Below are 23,292 nucleotides of genomic sequence, written 5' to 3' on the forward strand. Positions count from 1 at the left end.
ATGTCTGATTGTTTTTGTCCACATCGCGCAGCCCTAGTAGGGAGTACAATGGATCCTCTCAATGGTTCAATTATTGTTAAACATCTGCATTACTTAATTTACAAGATGTCTACACAAATAAATGTAGAAGAATTGTTATTCTGATCAAACATTACCTGTTATCTCGCCTATGGTGCCACTACAATAGGCTACACTACAGCATGGAATCTTATCCAACAAAATGTTCCAGCTCTTGGGTCTGAGAGGCTAAATCTCATCAGAAGGTGGTCCTTAATTGGCTCAAATGCCAAACACATAATGGACCTTGATATGAAAAGGGTTGAAAACCACTGCTTCACATCCACATAACTCCTTACTGATGTGGCTGGCTCACTGCCACTCAGGCACGTGCACACATAGACATGTGTCTGTAAAAAGTGCCCTTTCCAGACCATAAATGCAGTTTTTACTATGGTGAAAGACATCCAATTGCCTCCTTTCCATGCCATACCTGAAGGCAGAGATGGGCACAAAAAAAAAAAAACGTATTTAAAAAAAAAAAAAAAAAAAAGAAAGTCAGTACTTGGTTTAATACTGACCAGGATACTGTCACCAAGATACTATCCTGGTGACAGTATCCTAGTAAGTATTTCACATAGTATTTTTAATTTGTATTTCAAATACTTTTTTTTGTATTTTGTGCCCATCTCTGCCTGAAGGCAGCATTACGCATTCAAGAGAATTGCCTTGTCTAAACTCTCCTGAGCAGCACCTTATGTTGAAGGAATTGCCCTCTCTTTGTAGAAATCCATGCCGTTACGCCACATCTCCAGTATTAACTTGATTATGCTTATTTCAGTGTGGCATCACACAGCGAAAATAGCCGACCTCCAAGCTCACAACGCGTCACAGCGTCTGCTATTTCCGAGGCCCTAACATTCTCTGCACGTCCCTGCTTCCCTTGATGGGACTCCTATAGGGTCGAGAATAGTTTGAGTTACAGTAAGTGGTTACTTCAAGGTATGCAAAAAAAACTCAACGTGGGTTGTTGTACCTAACTTTACTTGGTAGCTGGTACCCAAATAACCATCAGAAAACCATCCCCAAAATGACCCGGCCTGTGCCTTCCTGGGTAGGAAGCGACTTCCAGATCAACACACCATCAGGTTGGCAGGTCTAACCTATCTTGCCATTATATTCTGTCGAGACATCACACTTTGCTTTAATTCACCATCTTTCAGAGTGTCACACTTTATATTCCTTGGCATGGGTACATGCGGATGCATAATTTATCTCAAATTAGCGCCTATTTGAGTAAGCATCAAAGCACGGCGGCTAAGGTTGGAAGAGAGCTTAAAGAACCGCAGGGAAGCCATCGCCAGGATTAATGCGGGAGATTTTTATAAGAAATTAGGGGCTTAATGAAGTGGATAAAAAAGCTGTCAGTATTTTATTGCATCTAAATTGTGTGGAAGTGGTGTTTAGCTGTCTTGCCTACACCCCACATAATGGGTCGTGACAGTAGCTGTGAGGCTTATTTAACTTAACTGGTGAATAACTTGCATGCCGAAGCTATTCAGTAGGGGTTTTTTTTCTTTCTGTGCACTAAACCGGTGAGGTTTTTTTTTTCTCGCTCTCTCCTGAATGTTTCCCCTCCCTGCTCGCTCATTATAATGACACATGAACCACAACAAACCCTAGACAATTGGCAATTAAGTGTGTGTGGTTTCATATTGTAAAATTGTTGAAAATAAATGTTTTATGGCAAATTAGTAACTGCTAAACATGAAACCAAGATGGTGTTCCATAAATTAATGCATAGAAAACAGGGAGCTGTAATCATTGACTTCTTTGCAGATTGTAGACGAGCCAAACCCTGTTTTGTCACTACCGAGTAAACCATTGTTATGTTGTAGATATAATACATCAAAAATCACGTTATAAATACATCAAATATCACTTACAATACTCCAGTCTATGAAAGCTAGCTGCTGGCATTTATAGGCCAACTTTAACAGGCTGTAAAATGCTCTATGAAGGCTCATCAAATAGCACATGCTTACCATGAATTTAACAAGTATTAAAACAGTATGGAGGTTGGAGAGGTAATGATGTGGAACACCACATTATGAAGAAAATATTGTTATAGTCCTATGGCACCATCTAGTGTTTATTTTAAGGCTTGCAACAGATAAGTGAAAGGCTGTTCACTGATCATTTTAAAACCCTAAACCTTCTCATAACTTAACATGCAGGTCATTTTACTCTTAATCATATGAAACAAATTAAAGGAATGGCATGCATGTACAATTTTAACCAAGCACATTGCACTCTCAATTACCTTTGACCTCGGAAGTAAGTTATTTGAAAACAAAAGTTTGGCAAGTCTCAAATACTGTAGCTACTTATATGCTGATTAATGATCAGAACGTGGTCTCTTAAATCTTGAGCCAATCAATTGATGAAAGGGAGACAGATCTGGCATGCCATCACTACAATCATTAACCAGTCAAAATTAAAATGTTCCTTTATTTCACACAGTATAGCGTCATAATACATCAATCAATCAACCAACCAATCAATCAACCAACCAAACAACCACCCACCCAACATGGTTTTGATGTGCAAGGGTTACATTGTTCCATGTTACTGACAGTAAGTCTCAGATTAAACCAGTCCTCAGATATGTATCCTGAACCAAATCAAACCAGACCGAAACTACATGCATGGGAATATGTTTGCATTATTGTAATGGCAATCGTAATTAAATGTGGTCTCTCTTTGGATTTTGTGACTAGTTCACTCCTGCTTTCAGAGTACAGTCCAAAGAGTAAAATGAACTCAAGAGCCATTACGGGTGCATTTGTAGACTCAAGAGATCACAGAATTTTTCAAATGATATTGAAAATAGCTGATCTACAATAGACCTCTGAGACAGTCTTAGACTGATGTTGGGGGGCCAATCAGATGTTGACATAAAGTAACATAGTTTACAAATATATATATTTTATTCATGTCTTTTGTTGCTGCATGCAGTTGAATTTTATTCCGTTTGGGACCATGCAAGCATGTATATTTGTATTATTTTTAGGGGAAATCCTATTTGGCATCAAACGCTTTAATCCCTTAGTTTTGTTGTAGAGCAGTATAGATCTTTTGCTGTGCCGTCTTTTAATACGTCGAACAAAGTTGTGTTTTAGAGCGATACGGCTGGATGGTGTGTGCATGCTTGGAATGGTATACTGGACACCGCTGGCGCGGTCAATTCTAGTAAATCCCTGTGATTAGACCAAACGCAAGTAAAGAATTAAATGAATCCCTTCTGGGCACAACTCAGAGATAGTGCCTAAAGATGTGTGTTTCATTCCTGTCATCATCATCATGACCTCATCATCCTTCTTCAATGGCGCTTAGCCAAAAAGGAATGTAGGCCCTTGCGGAACCCAATTTCTAATGCTTCATCTATACTCCTTCACACAACAGTGTCACGCTCCCAACACAATGTGCCACGTCGTGGCACGCAGTTAACTTATAGATCGTCTATTTCCGTCGCAGACGATGTGTCAGTCTTCAGTCCAGCAAATGGAGTGAACCCATTTCCCTCATGACTATGACACTATTGTTAAGCTGGCAGGCTCATCAGATGAAAAGTTTTCTTTTTTTTAACCCACTTACATTTTAACTTAGAAATGTCCCGTTTTAAGATTCTAAATGTTGTCTTTTTTCTTTGTTCATTACCTAAAACCGTTTTTAATATTTATTTGCTATGCTTCAGCATCATACAAGGTTTCAACATCCTTTGTCGGTTTAGTTTTTTGTGTCTGTCCGCTTAATTATTGCCAACACTTTTGCTCTATTTTCTGCCACCGGAAAGTAAAAGGAATGGTTTGACATTAGTTTGTTTAATTGATTTGAGTGTATAACATTGAGGAAAGAATCACTGCAGTACTAATGTAGCATAAATGCATGAAGTGAGACTTCTGTAATGGTTGCTCATTGTGAAAACCTTTCCTTCCCTTAACAGACGTGCACGCACGCACGCACGCACACACACATGCACGCACGTACCCACACAGGCACATACGCACACACGCGCACACAGTAGCAGAACCAATGTAATTCCCTCTTCACTCCATTTTAGGAAGCGGTGTTTCCCTTTAGAGGTGGGTTTTGGGCAGCATTCAGGTGAGGTGAGTAGAAGTGAGAAAAAGCTTGCGCATCAATCAAGCTTTATCTACATAAGGCCATCTCTGAACTGTGGGGGCTTGGACTAGCATTTCTCATCCACCATCTTTGCACAGAGTGAGGGTGGTTACATGACTACACTGAGTCCCCAAACAGGCAGCTTGTCCAAAGTACAGGGTTTACAAGGTTCTCTTTTTTCCCCAATTTTCATCATTCACAAATTAGGACCAGCAGTTAAAGGACATAGCCATCGTCACGCTTCCTCTGGACGCTAGTAGGAAAGCCAGGAAAAGGTCCTGAACACCTTTTACCAGCATCCTTGTGGTGTATCTGGGTCAGGGTGCACTTTCACTTTGTCTTTGCAGCGAACGGTGTGCCTCTGTGCCTTTGCATTCGCCCCCAAAACAAGCGTTTTGAGTTTCCCTTCCATCCTATAGCTCGAGAGGACTGCCGCCTCATGTGCTCCAGTACTGCTCCTACTCTCAGCTCTAGTCATCTCTCAGTGATTTTATAAGGTGCTGGGAGCAAGGGATGTGATTGGTGCGCTGGCGGGCCCCAATCCATTAGTCTCTCAACCGCAGGCTCCCTAGCCCCTGTCTCCCATCTATCTTTTCCTCAAACCAATCTCAGTCTCTCTCTCTCTCTCCCTTTATTCTCAGTGTGTCTAGACAGTGTTGCGCGGCGTGCCGTTCAGTGCCACAGCCTTGGTGCAGGGCGTGCCAGGTGGCTGCGGGCCCGCCGTGCGCTGCATGGAGACGCCCACTTCGAACACTTCGTGTATGGCCTTCCGGAAACAGTGGAAGTTGTAGTCTATCAAGCCTGAGGCAGGGGCGGGGTCACCGATGCAGGCAAGGAAGACAAATAGGTTAGTTTTCAGACCCACTAAATATCTTCGTCTGCGATAGGTTTTGTTCTGTTTCCAAATATGCCATGAAAACACATGTATACTATACTAATCATGAAGAGGCAATAGAATAGAAAAATATACAAGTGTTTCATGTGTTTGAATATGACTCAGTAGAGTGGTTCTCAAACCTTTGCCACCAGCCGCTGTATTAAAATACTATGACGATGAAGTCAAAACAAGGTCCATTTGAATGAAATTCTCACTTGCATTGCTATCGTTTGAAGCCAAGATATTACACAAATACCTAATATACAATTGTATTAATAAAATATGTATGATCGTAAATTGTCAGTTAATCGTTATGAATAAACACTACATTGAGTTTGAATGCAACAAACATGGATGAACAATTCTGGACCAAAATGGCTGTGCACCCCTGCCAAAAGCATACACATCCTCTGTCATTGTCATGACATTTGAGTGAACACATTGAAAAAATAAAATAATAATAATGGCATTTGTAGAGCCCCCAACCTCAAAGTGATGTGGCACACATACTGTATGGTCCCAAACATAGTTTCAAGACAACTTACTGTACTGTACAAAGTAAACCAAAGTGGAATTGGTTAACTTTGTGAATGGCCAGACTCAGAGACAATGGGTAAATCATGTTGTTCAGATCATGGCCATTTACATTATTATGTTTGATAATAAGAGGAGCTTCAGTACACATTACCAAAGTGTATACAGTACTTATTTGATAGGCAGTATTCAGCCTGACCTACTACTTGAACACAGGACTAACTGCACTCAACAAGAAGCATCTCTCTCAGCTTGCTCTTCTCTTTACAGAGACAACGGAAAATATTGATGTTTGTTGAGGACTGTATTTTGCATCGCCTCCCAAGTGGTTTTTAATCCTAATATCACAATTAAACATTAAGTACAATTGTATGCAATTATATCATGGTTGGGTATATGATTCAATCAGTTCAACTTGCACAGGAAAGCTCTGACCTTGTTATAGCCCTACAGGTAAAGGTAATGTATAATAGAAGAAGAAGAAAATAATATTAATAATACAACTCACCTTTGCGCTCAAAGCTTTCTTCTCGTAGGATGCAAACAAGGGCCAAGAACTTGGTGACCTCTTTCAGGTACAGCACAGTGGTGTTGTTGAGCTTGATGATGGCCATGGACTCCTTGTCATAGGCACTGCCACTGCCATCCTCCTTCAGACTGAGACAAACACACAACAAACACCACATAATGTTCATTTGTTAAGGTTCGGCTGAAACAGGCTTCATTGCTCAGCAACGCTGAAGATCATGAGCTTTGTAATGTTTTCCAGGGCAATCGATTTGCTTTAAAAAATCAAAAGTAAATCTGATTCTGGGATCAACATCAATTATTAATATTATTATAAAGGCAGACAAGTAAACTACCATTACACCCAGATGCTAGATCGATAAAGCTCTTTAGAATGTAAAGGTAGGATGCACAGCCAAGTCATATGACCGAATATACAGTACCTCATGTTGCTAGATTCATATTTTATTCCAAAAGGACACTAAACTCACTATCTTGAGAAATCAACTCAAATCTCCATCAGGGTAGAATCACCATTTTGTTTTACTGTGCATCGACATGGCTATGATGGCTTGAGTCTGAACTGATTAACAAGTTGAAATTTGCAATGCATCTCCAACCTCCACTTAGTCTGTCTGTCAGACCTGTCCTGACCTTCCACCTGCTGTAGAGAGTGTGTGTGTGTGTGTGTGTGTGTGTGTGTGTGTGTGTGTGTGTGTTCAGCTGAACCGAGAGAGCAACAGGGTATACATAAGCAAAATAATTGCATTGGTTTCATAGACAGCGGTGGCAGCAACCTGGCAAATGCAAAATTCGTATAGTAAGTACTAGTAAGACGCCTCAGGGCGACATGCAACCTCGCCCATCTGGCCACTGATGTATATTGCACCAGTTACCCATTTATGTAGACCCCTGGTACCCATATAATTATGGAGATCCATGTACTGTATATGGAGATATGCTGTGAGAGCCCAAACATGCTTAATCAGTTATTTGTTATGTGAAGGTCCTATGATGTCTATGACATCTGACATCATACCCTTTTATGCCCATACATGGAGATTCCTGTCTGTAGAGCCAGCCACACAAATATGGGCTGTCTTGGCCATATATGGATTCTGTTAGTGTGGTATGTGGCCTCCATAGATGGGCATTCCCATATGAAGTCCTGTTAGATATGGGCTTAATATTGATGACATCAGGGAACTCCATATGGGTATAAAAGGGATTCTGTTAGTGTGACATCACAGTGAGGCCAGAGCATGATGTCAGAGCGGCAAATCCATTCTATTGGAGTGGTTCCCCTGACATCACAGTGATGTCAGAGCATGAGTGGCAAACCCATAGACCGTAAAAGAGTGTACACGTCCAGACGAACGGAATCTGCAATTAAAAATAACTCATCGTAGAGTGTGAAAATGTGTAGGTCACATATTCAAAGACATCTGAATCGTGATATATTAATACTTTAGGTGTTTCAATAAAATGAGTTTTCTCATGAGACACATCCATCACTGGCTGCTTGACTCATATTACTGGTCCCCATTATGAAAATGTTAATGTAATGAAATGATAAGAATGTAGATGTCCAGGGGAACAGACTCACCCATAGATGCAGGACACGTCGATGACCACGTCGATCATGTCGCAGCAGAGTTCATAGGACTGCATGTCTACAGGAGAGCTGTCTGTTGCAATGTATATCTTACTGACTACATCAAACAGAAAGGCCTTCTCTATCCCCGAATTCTACGATGGAGAGATTAAATGAGGAGACCAGAGAAGACAAGAGATGATACAGAAAGAGGTGAGGTGAGACAAGGAAAGAGGGATTTAGTTTTAAAAGAGTATGTATGATATAATCTACATTTATTTTGGACACAATAAGCCTGATAAGCATCTGCAAATCATTTTCAGATTAGTTTTAACTTGCTTGGGGTTACGGTACCTGACAGGTAGATACCAGAAAATGTGGACAAGGAAGTATTTCAAATTCAGCTTAGCGTTAGACATCAGTGACTAGTATGGTTGCTATGTCTATCTGTTCACCCAACTCTACGGTACAGCAGAAAACAAAGCCAACGGAATGATTTGTAAGTACCGTTTTGGCAGGATCGGCTTGATACCATTTAAAATCGAATGCCCAGAGATAAACCTTTCCTATGTTGTTGTGGGTCCTAGCAAGAGTGGATGTTTTAAAAATGAACTGTTTTGTCTGTGCGTGTATATTAGAAATTCTGCACAGATTCATCCAAAACACCATATTTTATTCACAAAAGCTCATGTATTGTTAAATGATTGTTATACAACTATGATCACAGTAAAAACTGTGTTCATTTAACACTGAGGATAATCAGGACATAGCTGTGATGCCTATAAAATAAACTGAAGGAAAGCTGTTCAACGCTAATGATGAATGATGAAGCATGTCACAACAGAAGTAAAAGAAAGTTAATGGTTATTAAACTTAATAGCATTATAAAAATTAAGACAGTGAATTTTACTTAAGAGCCTACTCACAGAGATGAAGATGTTTAGGAGGTTCTCCAGTGTGGGAAGCTGAGGGATGAGTTTCTGGACCACTTTGCTGAAGGCCTCAAAAATGGAGTGGTCATAGATACTTGTTAGGTAGAAGCTGAATGGGAGCAGAGAGCAGAAGGAAGTAAACAGACATTGAGTCATCTGATAGTGGAAATCCAGTCATAAGACCCTTTGCAGTTCCTCAAATATTTGTTTTGATAAAAAGAAACTGATCAAAAACGGACATCACATGACTGGCAGCAACTTCGTTGTCGCCCAGAGGTTCTCCAGTCAGCATTTCAGCTCAAGGCTTTAGCCACGTAAGCCATATGTACTTTGCCCTATGACGAATAGCAGAATAATCTACAAGCTCATACACTTGTGAATGTGAGCTTGTAGATCTGCTAGCCTATTTTCACAATCTCTGACAGGGACGTTATGTTATGGGGAGTGTCAGGTTTTGTTTTGGGTTGTTGTTTTTGTCCAAAAACGTGAAGCAAAACAGCATACATGGTATGGCTATATTGCTTCTGTTGTTTGGACAGACATTGTATGAAAGAGATGAAACACAAGGGGAGACAGCACAGCAGCAACTTGGGCGAAATGGACTTCCATAGCACAGATGGCAGGGACACAACTTTGCAGCAAAGGAAGCCTACATCAGAGGAAGAGCAATACATCAGAGGAACAAGTCTCTCCAAGCACCACTATAAATCTGGGATTGATCTGGCTGTCGGGCCAGAAAAAAAAACAGCGATCCACACCTTGCATAAAACATATCGCTGGGGGATGTGCCAGCACAGCTCTCTAATCTGCTACAGTAAACCACCAGCAGAGAACAACAACTGTGTACAGTTTAGGTAGTCTACCCCAATGTATTTGACTTGTTCTATGGCTGGCAAAACCGAATAACATTCAGTCTATCGCGGGTTGATTTGTTTATTTTTGAAACGCAGTTCTTATGTGACGCAAATCTTAGACGAACCTATGGGATTTTTAATAGAAAACATTACTGTGACCAAGGGGGACAGCGGCCTCTAAATGTTTTTTTAGGGGAAACAATATTTTGCCTACTGTACAATAGACAATAGGTGGCTGTGGCAAAATGAATGAATGCCTGAACAACAAAGTCCTTAACACTTTCACAACAAGCCTGGTCTCTGGAGCAATGGCATGGGGAATCTTCATTAGGAACCCAATGAGGAATCTCACAGCAATTCCTTCAGAGTATTCTAACCATGTGGTAGACCCGTCACCCAACAGAGCAATGCAACATGTCTCACACACAATGACAGTACTAGTTATTAAAGGACCATGTCAGCATCAATGCATTCCATACCGCTTATCCACAGGTTTGGCCAAATACCATACATACACATGACAGTTTTTCCATGAATGGGAAATAGTGACGACTGTGAACCTGAACCCGCATTGTTCTGATGAGAGGTGAGAGAGAGATAAGTTACTACCTGTTGGGCTTTTGGATGGTCAAATAAGTCTTTAACAAAGTGTATGCACACGTGTGTGTGTGTGTGTGTGTGTGTGTGTGTGTGTGTGTGTGTGTGTGTGTGTGTGTGTGTGTGTGTGTGTGTGTGTGTGTGTGTGTGTGTGTTATGCCTAAACGTGTGAGAAGGAAATCAAGACCACAATCTTGTTTTTTTGTATTGCAAAATCTATTTTTGCACTCCACTCACATCCCTCTCTAAAGCACATATTTCAATTAGAGGAAATGACCCTCCGTACCACCAAGCTTATTAAGGCATTGGTTATATACCACTATTACAGTATGTTAAATTATATTGCTGCAGTATGTTGTTACTAGTGTATTTAAAAAAATATTTTTTTATAAACATTAGTTTCTGTGAGAAACAAATACCCTATGACTCTTGTGCATTTCTTCTGCAAAATGATCTTCAACCATGATGTCAAACACGTTATCAGGCACATTGTCTCGCAAAATAACTGCTATTTAATTGAACATTGGAACATATTGGAAGTTGGAACATATATAAAAATTGCATTTTTGTTTGGCTTTGTAAACAATAATTCCACAGGGCAGAATATGACAAATAACATTGACAAAAGTCATACTTCATAAAATAAAATAAAAAAACTTTACATTAGAAATATAGTGGAAATAGTCGATCTACACTGCGACAAGTTGTGAGCTTGTAGATCTGCCATTTCCGCAAAACAATTGCGATCATCTCGAATAATCGTGATTAGGCAATTATGTAATAATAACTGTGACAGGTGCATTCCTACGTACCTGAGGTGTAGCTTCTCTAAGGAAGCGTCTGCCAGGTCGTCGTTGGCTCTCTGGTGGATGTCTCTCTGCGTCTCTATCTTGTGGTCGTCCGAGAGGCCGTCCACCTTGTGAATGAATACCTCAAAGTTGATGTCTGGGTTCACCCTGTAGGCCCGCGACACAGTGAGGTGGAGTCTGCCCAATGCCTCCACGTAGTCATCCTGGGAGAGGAGATGGCATACAGTTTCAGTTAAACAAGGATAACCTCTACCGACTAGGAATGGGACGATAATCGCTATTATCGTTAGGGTTAAAAAACACTCAAGATAATCGTATTGTTGAGATTTAATTTATCGTGCTCCGTCATGCACTGAGGTGAATTCATCTTGTATTTGCAGAGCTGCATATCTGGTACCACTTAAACTCTCTATAATTGGTAAATCGGACCTGTAAATAACATTATTATTATGTATAGCAATCAAACTGTTACAAACTTCTGCGGCCATCCACAATCTGTGATCTGGTGCGGAGAACTGGAGGTTGGAGAACAACTTAACCTTAACACTTATTTGAAAACAGACAACATTCTAGACAGAATTACTCCACCACACCACAAACCATGCCAAAGTGAGCAGAACAATCCAGACTATTTCGCATGAGGCCTGTGCACAACAACTGCAACAGGCTTAACATTCACATCCGTAGTTATGTCAAACCAGTTATGAGGAAATCCATTAGTCCACTATCACCCACAATGTCAAGGCGTCAAGGCAAAAAAAAGAAAAAAGAAAAACAGCCTGTGATCAATGACTGCAATAAATTGACACGGTCGATCTCTGATTACTAATAAGGCTTCCAATCACATCAGCTCTTAATTATATCATGGCCAAGGCTGCTTGTTTACATTTGAGGTAATGCATGTGGTCTCTGTATAATATCTGTAACACCTAATACTCGTGTGGTATAAGGTCAGCCCAGTTAACTTTAGCTCTTCAACACTATTGGGTTAGTTGAGGCCATGGTTATGAGAGGACCACTATATAGTGGTCCTTTCATAACATGTATGTGTCAATTTAGCCACTTTCACCATTTAGTGTGTTGACACTGGTGACAAGTCAGATATATAATATGGTTACATTATGACATGGAAATTGGCAAACATGAAATGACACAAAGAAATACAAATTAGATAAACAAAATCTTAAAATAACCATTTGAACAGATATCTAGGTGTGAGGGACAAGTAGTGCGGTAGCTTGTGTGAGCGAGTTTCCATCAGTGTTTCTCAAAGTGGATTCCAAGGGCTCTGTGGGTTTCTTTATGGGGGTCTAAATTGACGCATACAAGTCTGTAACTCTGACAGTGTACAAATGTACACTGTCAGAGTTAAGGGGAGACCTTGAAATGTAAAAGTTTGAGAAACTTATATCAAATGGGTTCTTCCCTCACCTGAGCATCAATGACAAATATCAAGGCCCCCGTCCCTCTGAAGATCATCTCATAGTCGAACGTGGGATCAAAGAAGTCCACCTGGCCAGGGAAGTCCCAGATTTGGAAGTTGACAAAGGAGCTGCTGGAGATGTCGTCCTTGTAGATCTTGTTCGTGCTCTCCAGGAACAAGGTCTCATTGGGAGACATTTTGTGGAACACCACCTACAATAAGAATAAGAGATTCTTAGAAATAATTTAAATGATTTTCTTGGTCAAAATGTGGCATAGAAACAGCAACTGTATCACCAAACTGTACAGTTTGACTGTGACAGTTTTTTTTCTCCTTTTTTACATTAACCACTTGAACCCTAGTGTCCATATTCTGAGAACTCTGGCAAAAAAAAGCAGATCTACAAGCTCACAAGAGACGTTGCGAGCTTGTAGATCGGCTATTTTCGGCCAAGAGGTTTTTTGTAGGAGGAAAAAGAGCAGACTAAGTACAGAGTGAAAGGTCAAGTTTATTAAGTATTGATGGTTCAAGTGGTTAAATATCTGAAAACACAAATTGACATGAATCCAAAATACACTGATGATTGTGCTATCAAACAATGAAACTATATGGAGACAATGAAAAAGGTTGTGGGGGGTCCCTGCTTCATCTCTCTCTCAACTAAGGAAAACTAAGCCTGAAAACGTTGAAGAACCCTGCTCTACAGTACAGTATATCAATTCTATAACTATGTACTTTCAAGCGGTGTGGTGTGCAGCATGATTGCATATTGTATATGTAGTATGTACTGACCAAAATGCAATAGATTACAAACAAAACCTGAGTGATAGCTAGAGTGCTGTTTGAAGCAGCAAGTCAGGCACTTCCATTTATAGTTGTCATTTGGCCCACTGGGATCAGCATCGACTGAAACAGCAAAAAGCCAAATCACATGTTTCACAGTCCGTTCTTGGAGCTTACAGGGGAATTGGACTAAAGGACCAAATGGATTCTCACATGTGTTGTCAGTGCGAGCTGCGAGCATCTACCAGCCTGTACTGCTTGTTCTACTAACTAGACAATATTTGCAGGACAGGCCTTTGTTGTATGTTGTCACTCAGCCATGTACCAATACCACCTTACCATTTCCTTCTTGTATCTCAAGGTGAAAAACAGTCCTCTGTGCAGTCTTAACATGAATAATAAAATATCTCCCATAATAACTCATGATCAATTATTCAACTATAGTGCCAGTCTAAAAGTGGCCAACCTGGGGCTAAAAATACCAGTTTTGACTTGAGCAGACTTTATGAATAGTAAGGTAATCAAAAATAATGACATGCGTCTGTAAATAGCGTCCAAATATTCTGTTATCGTTTATAGTGACCATGGCGTGTATCCAAAATATTATGACTTGCAGAATGAGAAGGTGTGGCTGCTTGTCACAAGTCAAGAGAGCAATACTTTGAGAGTTGCTTTAAAATAAAATAGCAGGCAAGTTATTCTCCACACACAGCCAGCCAGGTGCCATATGCCCACCTAGGAAATCACTAAGATGCACTGGAGCATCTGTCACCTAGTTAATCATTCATGATTATCAAAACATATGAGCTAAAGTTGCAAGATAACTACCCAACCATGAGCGTACAGTATATGTGTTGTTTGGAGCTTCAGGCCATGAGGCCAAGTTAACAACATACATTATCCACGTTTTCTGTTCTAATGACTGACTTTAGATAGATACCATTACAAATGTAGTAGCAGCTAGCCAGCCAGCTAGCTAACAGTGGTGTAAAGTAACTAAGTACATTTACTTAGCACAAGTGTGAGGTATGTGTACTTTAATTGAAAATATAATGCGAAGCGACGCATTGTGAGGTTGTAGATCTGCTATTTTCAAAAGATTTTATAGGAAATGAGACATTCTGCATACTAAGTACTTTCTACCTTTGGTGCTATAAGTACATTTTGATGCCAACACTTTTGTACTTTTACTCAAGTGCATTTTGAATACTGGACCGGTAACAGAAACAGAGTATTTCAACATTGCAGTCAGTATTGATACTTGTACTTCTGAGTACTTATTTCATCACTGTAGTAGCCAGCTAGCTAAAATCACTTGCATGGACCAGACGACCAGATACAAACGTACAGCTATATTCACTCCTTCCCCACCTTCTGTATTGATGACTTGCCACTCCTTCGCAGACCCATCAGAAGGATCCTGGGCTTGCTGTCAGAGGGCGACAGAGGGTTGTCTTCTATGTCGGCCTCTTCTTCCCCGTAGCCGAAATCTTTGGGGAACGAGTCCGCTACCCCGTAGCTGTCAGCCAGCGGTTCCACCACCTCGTACTGAATCGACATTTTGACCTAAACGACGGGTCGCTTCCTTCCTCCCCCTATCTCTGTCCCCCCCACGTTTCACAATTCTGTGCTTTTATGCCAAAACACAGTTTGGCACCAGGAATTCAACAAAGAATCCAGTTTATCGGCCAATGTCTATCTATGCTAGTCGCAGAAACAGAGAGCGTAGTGGTGGTCACACGTTTCCTCTGGGTTTCCTTTCCCCGTGGTGAAAGAAAAAAAAAAAGTGGTCCCACCCTCTAGCATTGATTGGACATGCAGATTCGACTGCGGACGATGATTGGACGGTTTGGCTGTCACTCTGCTTGGGGTTTTCGCTGTCACCTGACTAGTACTCGGACTTGTTTTGCTTGTTACAAGCTCACGTTGCGAACTACAAACTATTGAGTGACATTTTAGACCTACTAGTACTGCACATACAGTATAAACAGAGCTGCTACCTTTAAAACGCATTTTAAATCTGCGGCTGAGAAATGAAATGCTGCTAGCTCAGAGGAACATTAACATAGCTCTGTTTACACAATGCTGTTCCCCCTTCAGCTGTATATAATTATGTTCCCCATTTTCAACAGTTTTTTTTATTATATTTTGACACTTTTGCTTTGACAATGTAAACGTATGTTTTCTCATGCCAATAAAGCTAATTTGAATTGAATTGAATTGCTTGTTTTGATCGAAGGAGAGAGGGGGGGGTCACCTGAATAAAAAAAACACAGTGATGATAACAAAATTAATGAGCTTGTTCCAGTAAGTTTTCCCAACTATACATTTGTGACTAGAGCGAAATATCTACGTTGACAGACAGCTAGAACGTGTTTCAAAATAAGATACAGTTCCACTGGAAATGGATTGATTTAGCTTTCAAAATAAAAGCTTAGCCCTTCCTTACATAATGTAATTACCAACGCGACGGTTTTCCATAGAGCTTTTACTGTTGAAAACAGATACCATCTATATCCGGTGTGACGGTAACTTATTATCGAAGACTTGACGCAGCTGGAAGGAAGAGGAGGAAGTCAAAGAGACGATAAATAAACTACAACTACATCCATCTGGCGACACTTCGTTTCAATTTATACATTAGGACGCAGCTGTCTAGTGTTGCTACTTGCCAGTGAGTTGGTTTTCAACCGAAACAAGCCCTCGACAGCATTATGGCACATTACAGAGTAAGTACTTTCTTTCTGTTTTGTTGATAACGTAACTATTTTCCAACTTATTTCAACTAAACTCCAAATCACATGTTTATCTCACACGCGAGCTAAGCTAACCTAACGTTCCCTAATTGCAACCTGTCACCTGGCTGTATCACCTGCAGCCTCGTGGCTTTAATGTCTAGCCACGCGTTGGTTTTTCTTTATAACTGTATAACTTTCCTGCGTTTTTCTTTAAAACTGAATAACTTTATAACACCGAAAACCATGTAAAACAATCCCAACAAACCTTTTCAAATGTGTAACTAAATTATGCTTAATGAATTAGTTGTTTGCTTGTGGTTTTAATACATCCATTGGTTGGTTGTCTAAAGTTGAAACTACCACAAAGAGAACACAAGATTCAACACGTTGTAATTCTGTGTAGTAAACTTTTGGTGGTTGTTTGAATGAATCACTGCTTTTGTTTTCTTCCCACAGGCTTCAGACTCGAAAAGGGAACAGTTCCGGAGGTATCTGGAGAAAGCAGGCGTTATGGATACTCTTACTAGCGGTATGGTCCATTTGGTTTAGCAAAGTTTCTGCCATTTTGGCATGCTCTACGAATGGCAACATAAGACAACGCTGAATGAGTAGCCTGAACTTGCACTGCAGTATACAGTTCAAGTTCAGGCTACTTGTTCTGCTTTTTCTAGGATTTTCTACAGTCTTCTTCTTTCGTGTATCATCATCCTTGATGATTGGTTGACAATTGGTTGCAATTGGTTGCAATACCGGTAAAACCTTTATCTAAATGTGAGAAACTTTGTGTTAACTTTGTGTTCTGTGTGTTGTCCCCCTCTGCTCCTTCAGTTATGGTGTCACTGTATGAACAGAACGAGAAGCCAAGCAATGCAATGGAGTATCCTTTTTAAAGCTAGGAATGTGTCTTGCCCGATAACACCACAATAACAGGGAGGTCTTGTAAATGTTGTATTCTAGCTCAGTGGTTCTCAACCTGTCGGTCGGGACTGGTCCCTAGATGACAGTGAAGTGACAAAATAAGACCTTCAATACCTCCAAAAAATACTAATACTGCATCAAAAGTATTCCACACCTCTATTCAGAAGATTGACTTCCATTATTCTAAATAGAGATGTCACCTAACCCTAACCTCAGTGGGGGTATTTCTGAATAGGGGTGTTTCTAAGTAGGGGTGTTTCTGAATAGAGGGCTGCCCCCCTATAAAAACTGGTCAAACATTGGCCAAATTGTCAAATAATATAAGGGTTGCCCCTTATATAGCCTGTCTACAAGTTCTTCTACATTCTCACTATTTTCACAATATTTATCTGGGGAACCAAGTAATCAGGGTGGGGGGTCCCCAGTTCAAACATGATTATTTTTGGGAGGGTCACTGCCTGAAAAGGTTGAGAACTACTGTTCTAGCTAAGGCCTGTCATTGTACATTCATGTTCGGTTTGTGATGGGAATGATTATTGCAAATTGCCCTTTTGTAGATTCCTTCACCAACTCCCCCCAGGTTTCTGAAGCAACGCCTCGGTGTTGCCAGTCAGGATTCTGAAGACACTGAAGCTCTTCAGCAAGAAGTGAATGAGCTGAGGCAGAGGTGTGGACTTCTGGTAGAGGAAAACAAAGAGCTCAAGACAAGGGTAAAACTTCTCCTTATTTCTCAAAGATAACACACACCTCATATTTCCAAAAAGTCATTCTTTTTTTCCAAAAGCATGACTTTTCAGGAAATAGAGAAAAGAAATAACCTGTGTTCCAAAGCAATTATAATTATATTAAGTCGCAAGCTCTTGATATTTTTCATTGGTTCAATATTTATAAAACCCCAGACTTCACCACATCAACATTTTCATCAAAATGTTTTCAGAAATGGCAAAAGAAATCTGATCTACAAGCTCACAAGAAGGCTTTGCGACTCGTGAGCTTGCAGATAGGCAATTTTTGCTATTTTTGTGACGCTGTAGTAAGATGAAGTAGGGCATTAATTTATGAAGAAAAGTTGAATACGGAGATACAAGGTTTCTGCCTGACAGCAGCTACGTATATGGTGCTGTATCTTTACAAGTTGAACGAAAGTGACATCTCAATACCTGGTCCTGACATTTGACTTTATTCCAATTTCCTTAGCTTCAGCGCTACGAACCAAAATCGGAGGATGGAGCTGCAGAATGAGCAAAGACGGTCTTTGCTTTATCGTCATGTTTGTTAATGTTCCTTAGTTTAGTTTTGTGCTCAATGCTATGTCTTTTTTTATATACCTCTTCTTAGGATTTAACTTATTTTGTATATAATTTATAAAAAAAGTATATTGTTTTTCTTTATGTTTTGAGGATTTCTTAGCATGACGAACCCTGTTTATTACGGATACTATGGTTAAGACATAGTATGGGCTGAATCAAAACATTCATGTCTGATATTGCCAAGAAAATAAATGGGTAACAATTTTGTTTAAGCCTTTCTTTCTTGGTATAACTTGTAATTAGAACACCTTCTTGACAACATTTGTATTAGATTTAGAAAGGGTTAACATGAGATTATCATTGATTAACCATTCTTATGATTTTCAGAGAACTGTAGATTGCCATGGCTTTCTAGAGGTCTAATAGCAGCCAGTACTGTCAGACCCAGCACTCATCGCATTTATAGATCATATTGCTGTTATGCTACATTTGGCATGAAGGGAAGCCTACTTTAAACATTCAATTGTTACTCCCTAATGGGCATAAGATGGCACAATGTCTGTCTACTCTTGTAATTGGTGGGCTGTAGACAGTTCAAAAACCTGCTTACCAATGACCTCGACATCTATTATAAATACAGCCTTTCGCTTCCTGGGAAGTTAACTGATTGAAATTGAAGCCTTTATGTTTGTATTAGTATTAAAGTTTGAAATTAACTTACTGAACTAGCCCTCCTTGAGAGATGGAGCAAGGACAAAATATTAAGTTATGGTTGTTAATGGAGAAGTGGTTCTTTAAGCAAAAAGCCACGGAAACAACTTCAATTTAGTCAATGTACAACAGAATGGTGGTGATGACATGTAGAATGTATGAGTTTGACCATGCTTTTTTAATGTATATAGTCAGTCAATAAACAAAATAGTTTTATTACAAAAGGCATGCTGACAAAATCTTACAAAATGTACATGGTGACAAAATCTTACAAAATGTACATGGTTCACTGCAGTTTTGTTGGAAGAGTCCTGCATTGTTCCTACATTTCTAACAATTTACAAAACATAACTTGTCCAGTGTATCTGACCCCATTTCCAAGCCTATAGTAATCATACTGTGCAATAAGGCCCTTATTGCACACCAGTGTGCTATCAATGCCCCATGACTCGAGCAAACAACAGATCTACAAGCTAACAATGTATCATGGTAAAAAGTATTAGCATGTAGATCTATTATTTTTGTCACATGACATCCTGCACTTAGGCTGCACTTGCACAGCTCGTGCAGGGCAGCACTAGCCTGGTTGTTCCAGACTGCAACACCACCCCCTGGCGGTGGTGGTAGTGTGTGAAAGAGGCTGGCAAGACCAGGCTAGAGCAGCACTACATTTTAACATGTTACATATTTCATGTATGACAGACATGTTTTGGGACATGCTTTTATGAGCAAAAACAATGTATATTTAAACCTTTTCCAAAACAAACCTTTTCCAGGCCTGGAGCATTTCAATTTTCAAAATATTTCCAGCAATTCCATGACTGTGGGAACCCTGTTCATACTCAGTCACAGGTTGAGGTTTGTATTGCTCTATGCAATTAAAACATCCATTAAACTGTAACGATGAGTGTACTGTACCCCAAATGTCTGAACTCAGGACCTCTGACCTGTCAGTAATAGCCATTGAAACTTAACAGTCCTGTTGCATAATTATGTTTCTGTGAAGCAACAATGTAACAATGTAATCCTATCCTAAGTCAAAAGATCTGCCATCAGTATTCAAATTTGCAAGTCTGTGGGTCGCCTGCTGCTTGAGATACTTGCCATGGATGTTTTGCAGTTGGAAGATGGTGGTCTTGGGCTATGCCGTGATCCTGAGCTAGAGTCATCCATTGGCCCTGGGGAGGAGGAGGGCTCGCTTTGATGTTTGGCATCTGATTTGGACTGGGTGCGACCAGCAGGATATCCACCACTGGCCTTTATGCACCCATATGAATCTGTGTCAGAGCTCTTGCCCTCCAACACTGTGGAGCAGTTGGAAGAGCCGTGTCCCCTCCATGGTCTCCTCACCGCACATACTGGCAGTGTAGGAAAAGAGGAGGCATAAGATACATCTTTTGGAGGTTTTGGTGAGTCTTGGCTCCCTCTGTCATCCACCTTGTTACCCTCCTCGCTGCGCTGGGGAAGTTGTGGGAAGTCTTCTGCCTCCACCTGCTTGGGAGGGCTCTTTGAGTCGCAAGGAGGAGGTGAGCGGGGCTCACTGCTACTAGTGTTGTTGGAGTTGCAGTTGCGCTCCATGGGACTGTGAGCTGCATCCATAGCATCATCTAAGACCTGTTGAGCGGCTAGTTCACCCTGAAGAGGTAAAAAGGCTGAGGGATTGATAAGATTTGGGTATACGTTCACTTCATGTGCCCTCTCCATCAAGAGGTTGTAGCCACTGGGTGCGGAGGCAATCGTTGCCTTCCGGGTTGTGCCGATACCCAGTTGCACCACAGATTCTTTTTTGCACTTGTTGGCATAGTAGTCGTCGAGCTCATCTCTTTCCTCTCGTAGGTGGGGGTAGTAGTCCAAGAGGGCCTTTTTAATCTTCTTGTAGCCCAGGATCATAATCTCCAAGATGTTTAGGAAGAGGGAAACCCCAGCGATGCACTGCATGAACACCATGAAAACGCTTTTTTCTGTGGGCCTGGATATGTAGCAGTCCACCGCATTGGGGCAGGGCTCCCGCTCACACTTGAAGAGCGGGTAGAGGTGGAAGCCATAGAGGAGGTACTGGCCCATCATGAATGCTACTTCCACGGCAGAGCGTGTGACAATGTGAGCCACATAGGTCCTCAGCAGGGAGCCCCTTAGGGGAGCTTTGTTCAGCTTAGCCTGGTCAACTTGCTTCATTTCCCGCTCAATTCTCCTCCTCGCCTCAGCCATGTCCACGTGCACCAGCTCCAGCTCTCGCCGCAGAAGTACCTTCTTCTTTTGCCGCTCCTTTTCCATGGCCCTGAGCCGGTACAGTGCATGGCCCATATAAACCAGCGAGGGAGAGGACACAAAGATGACCTGCAGCACCCAGTAGCGGATGAGCGAGATGGGGAAAGCCAGGTCATAGCACACATTGCGGCACCCGGGCTGCTCTGTGTTGCAGATGAAGTCAGCCTGTTCATCGTTCCACACATCCTCTGCGGCCACCCCAAGGACCAGCATTCGGAAGACGAAGAGTATCGTCAACCAGATTTTACCCACCATGGTGGAGTGGATGTGCACCTCCTCTAATATCCCCCCGAGGAAATTCCAGTCACCCATCTTCACACGGCCATTGTTGTGGCTTGCAGAAAGGGGGAAAAAAGTAGTTGCAAGATTAAGTTATTGTGATACCAAGAAACAGATTATTTCAATAATGTTTAGTTGTCTCAAGCAGTTGGCTGTTTCATGTATGAAAGCTTGATATTAAGAAGTCTGTTGATCTTTTATGTTAAAAAAAACTTGAAGTTGAAAAAAAGGAAGTACAGTTAGCTGGGTGAAGTTAAGTAATAAACAACACAAAAATAGAATATTATATTTAAATCCATAAACATCAAGCTTTTATGTAAATAAAAAATATATAAATCGAAATTACCTCTCATCAGGAACAACAAAACATTAGTGAGGACACTTGATGTTGTTAAATGTTCTCTGCATCCTGAGCATGATATTTGTAAATGAATTCCCATCTTGTCTTGATAAACACCTCGTCACTGCCCCTGCTTTGCCCTAATAAAGCCATTGCCCTGGCAGGCAACATTTTAAATCATGACAGAGATCAATGAAGTAGACATTTCCATTTACCTTGCAGCAGCGTGGATAGACTGCCGGTGGTTCAAATCTCCTTTGGTCATACAGCCGTGACGTGATCACCAAAATGTACCAAAATCGTTGCCGCCCTCCCAACTTTTGTCCCTGCACATCACCTGAACCTCAATGACCCGCCTCTGTCCCGCTGTTGCCTGAAACAGAATGGGGACATGGGACAACTGAGCAGTAGAGGGAAGCGTGCCAACAATACACTGACAAGAGAAAGTCAATACCTGCAGCTCCATCAATACATTTAAATCATGGCCTCATGGTACTGTAATTAGGTTGCAACGTGGATTTCCACCTCAAGCATGCATGCCACAGTCAAAGTCCTGTATAGCTTATGCAGTATGTGTAGGATTTTCCAAATGACAGGAATGTCAGACAAATGCTTGCCTTGACATACTTACAGTACACTGAATTGTATTGCACTAATCTGGTGGGCCACCAGAGTGTGTACAGTTGTTGTGGATGTAAGCAACATTAGTTTCCAGATGTTCAATTCAACTGTGTTTTTTTATTTATTTTGTATTTATTTTATCTTTGTCTACTCTACATAGATAAAGATGCATTAACAATGAATTGTGCTGCTGATCTGATGAGTTACCTCTTTTACTGTATACAGATGTGTGGGATTGAAAATGGATACCATGGTTAGAATCTCCCCATCACTGATGCTATGATAGCCACTCATCCCACAGGCCTTTTGTGATCAATAGTTTTCTATACTCTTGTGTGGCAATCAATGAGTCACGTCCCAGTTCATACTCTGCTGCTCCTCTGCAGATTAATACACTTGTCCATTTCACACAATATTTTATCACATTTAATAATAAATAAATCCACTTTGCTTTGGCATTGTTGCTGACTGCTTGTTGGCATCTACAGAATCAGAATACAGATGCCACCATATCTACAGTACACGTCATGGTATGAAAGCCTGGTAAAGTTGCATCAATCCAGGCTGTGTATTTATGTCAGACATCCGGAGCTACTAGTTGGCAACCATTCTATTGTCTTTTGTGAGCAAGAGGAAAAATGTTTCAATGCACAGCCGTTGCTGCAATATTATTAATTATTATTATAAATAAATGTATTATTGTCTCCCTTTAGTAGTTGTTGGTTTATCATGTGCCACATACATTTGCACATATCTGGAATTCATTGTCTGCATTTCCCAATCCAAACTATTAGGAGCAGTGGACTACTATTTTTAACTGCGCCCGGGGAGGGATGTTTGGACCCAAAGCGTTACACACAGAGTATAATGCTGGTGGTCTATGAATAGCCTAGATTATACATGACATTAGAGATATAGAGCGTGACGAATCACAGCAAAGTGTAATATTGGTTTGCAGTGGTGTGCAGGGGGGGGGGGGGCTTGGGGGGGTTAGAGGGTTCAAGCGGCCCTGCCATTTTAGTCTCTGGGTCACACGTGCACTTTACCCAAAAACTAAAGCACAACTAACAGGACA

The 23,292-nt window shown here is 40.9% G+C and overlaps 3 protein-coding genes across 4 annotated transcripts; 1 reads left to right on the forward strand and 2 right to left on the reverse strand.

Annotated features, from left to right (window-relative positions):
* Positions 1-2,488: 2,488 nt before the first annotated feature.
* Positions 2,489-14,798, reverse strand: rragca (Ras-related GTP binding Ca). 2 transcript variants are annotated; one of them, XM_080746642.1, is made up of 7 exons: positions 14,464-14,798; positions 12,318-12,521; positions 10,890-11,089; positions 8,621-8,735; positions 7,707-7,849; positions 6,102-6,250; positions 2,489-4,983 (listed from the first exon to the last, which is right to left on the reverse strand). In XM_080746642.1, the coding sequence occupies exons 1-7, from the start codon at positions 14,650-14,652 to the stop codon at positions 4,829-4,831; spliced, it is 1,155 nt and encodes a 384-aa protein (XP_080602768.1). In that variant the 5' UTR covers positions 14,653-14,798; the 3' UTR covers positions 2,489-4,828. The 2 variants fall into 2 exon arrangements, with proteins under 2 accessions (XP_080602768.1, XP_080602769.1); XM_080746643.1 differs by having other exon boundaries at positions 14,441-14,579.
* Positions 14,799-15,703: 905 nt separating this feature from the next.
* LOC308303738 (c-Myc-binding protein-like) lies at positions 15,704-18,177 on the forward strand. The gene is made up of 5 exons (XM_080748234.1): positions 15,704-15,821; positions 16,287-16,359; positions 16,659-16,707; positions 17,329-17,458; positions 17,946-18,177. Exons 1-5 carry the CDS (start codon positions 15,807-15,809, stop codon positions 17,988-17,990), a joined length of 312 nt encoding a protein of 103 aa, XP_080604360.1. The 5' UTR covers positions 15,704-15,806; the 3' UTR covers positions 17,991-18,177.
* Positions 18,178-19,768: 1,591 nt separating this feature from the next.
* gja9a (gap junction protein alpha 9a) lies at positions 19,769-21,861 on the reverse strand (the record flags this gene model as incomplete). Its single annotated transcript, XM_080747617.1, has 2 exons — positions 19,769-21,311; positions 21,812-21,861. 2 exons carry the CDS (start codon positions 21,859-21,861, stop codon positions 19,769-19,771), a joined length of 1,593 nt encoding a protein of 530 aa, XP_080603743.1.
* Positions 21,862-23,292: the final 1,431 nt, after the last annotated feature.

Source organism: Nannobrachium achirus, assembly GCF_963921795.1.
Source record: "Nannobrachium achirus genome assembly, chromosome: 2".
NCBI classification, from domain to species: Eukaryota; Metazoa; Chordata; class Actinopteri; order Myctophiformes; family Myctophidae; genus Nannobrachium; species Nannobrachium achirus.

Bases quoted from the DNA above. Each gene is read 5' to 3' on its own strand.
- rragca (XM_080746642.1), bottom strand. From the start codon at position 14,652: ATGTCGATTCAGTACGAGGTGGTGGAACCGCTGGCTGACAGCTACGGG. The intron at 6,251-7,706 runs GTGAGTCTGTTC...TGTTTGTCTCAG, and splicing joins GACGTGTCCTGCATCTATGG to TCTGAAGGAGGATGGCAGTG. The intron at 4,984-6,101 runs GTGAGTTGTATT...CCCCTGCCTCAG, and splicing joins AGAAAGCTTTGAGCGCAAAG to GCTTGATAGACTACAACTTC.
- LOC308303738 (XM_080748234.1), top strand. The intron at 16,360-16,658 runs GTATGGTCCATT...CTGCTCCTTCAG, and splicing joins TATGGATACTCTTACTAGCG to TTATGGTGTCACTGTATGAA. The intron at 17,459-17,945 runs GTAAAACTTCTC...CAATTTCCTTAG, and splicing joins ACAAAGAGCTCAAGACAAGG to CTTCAGCGCTACGAACCAAA.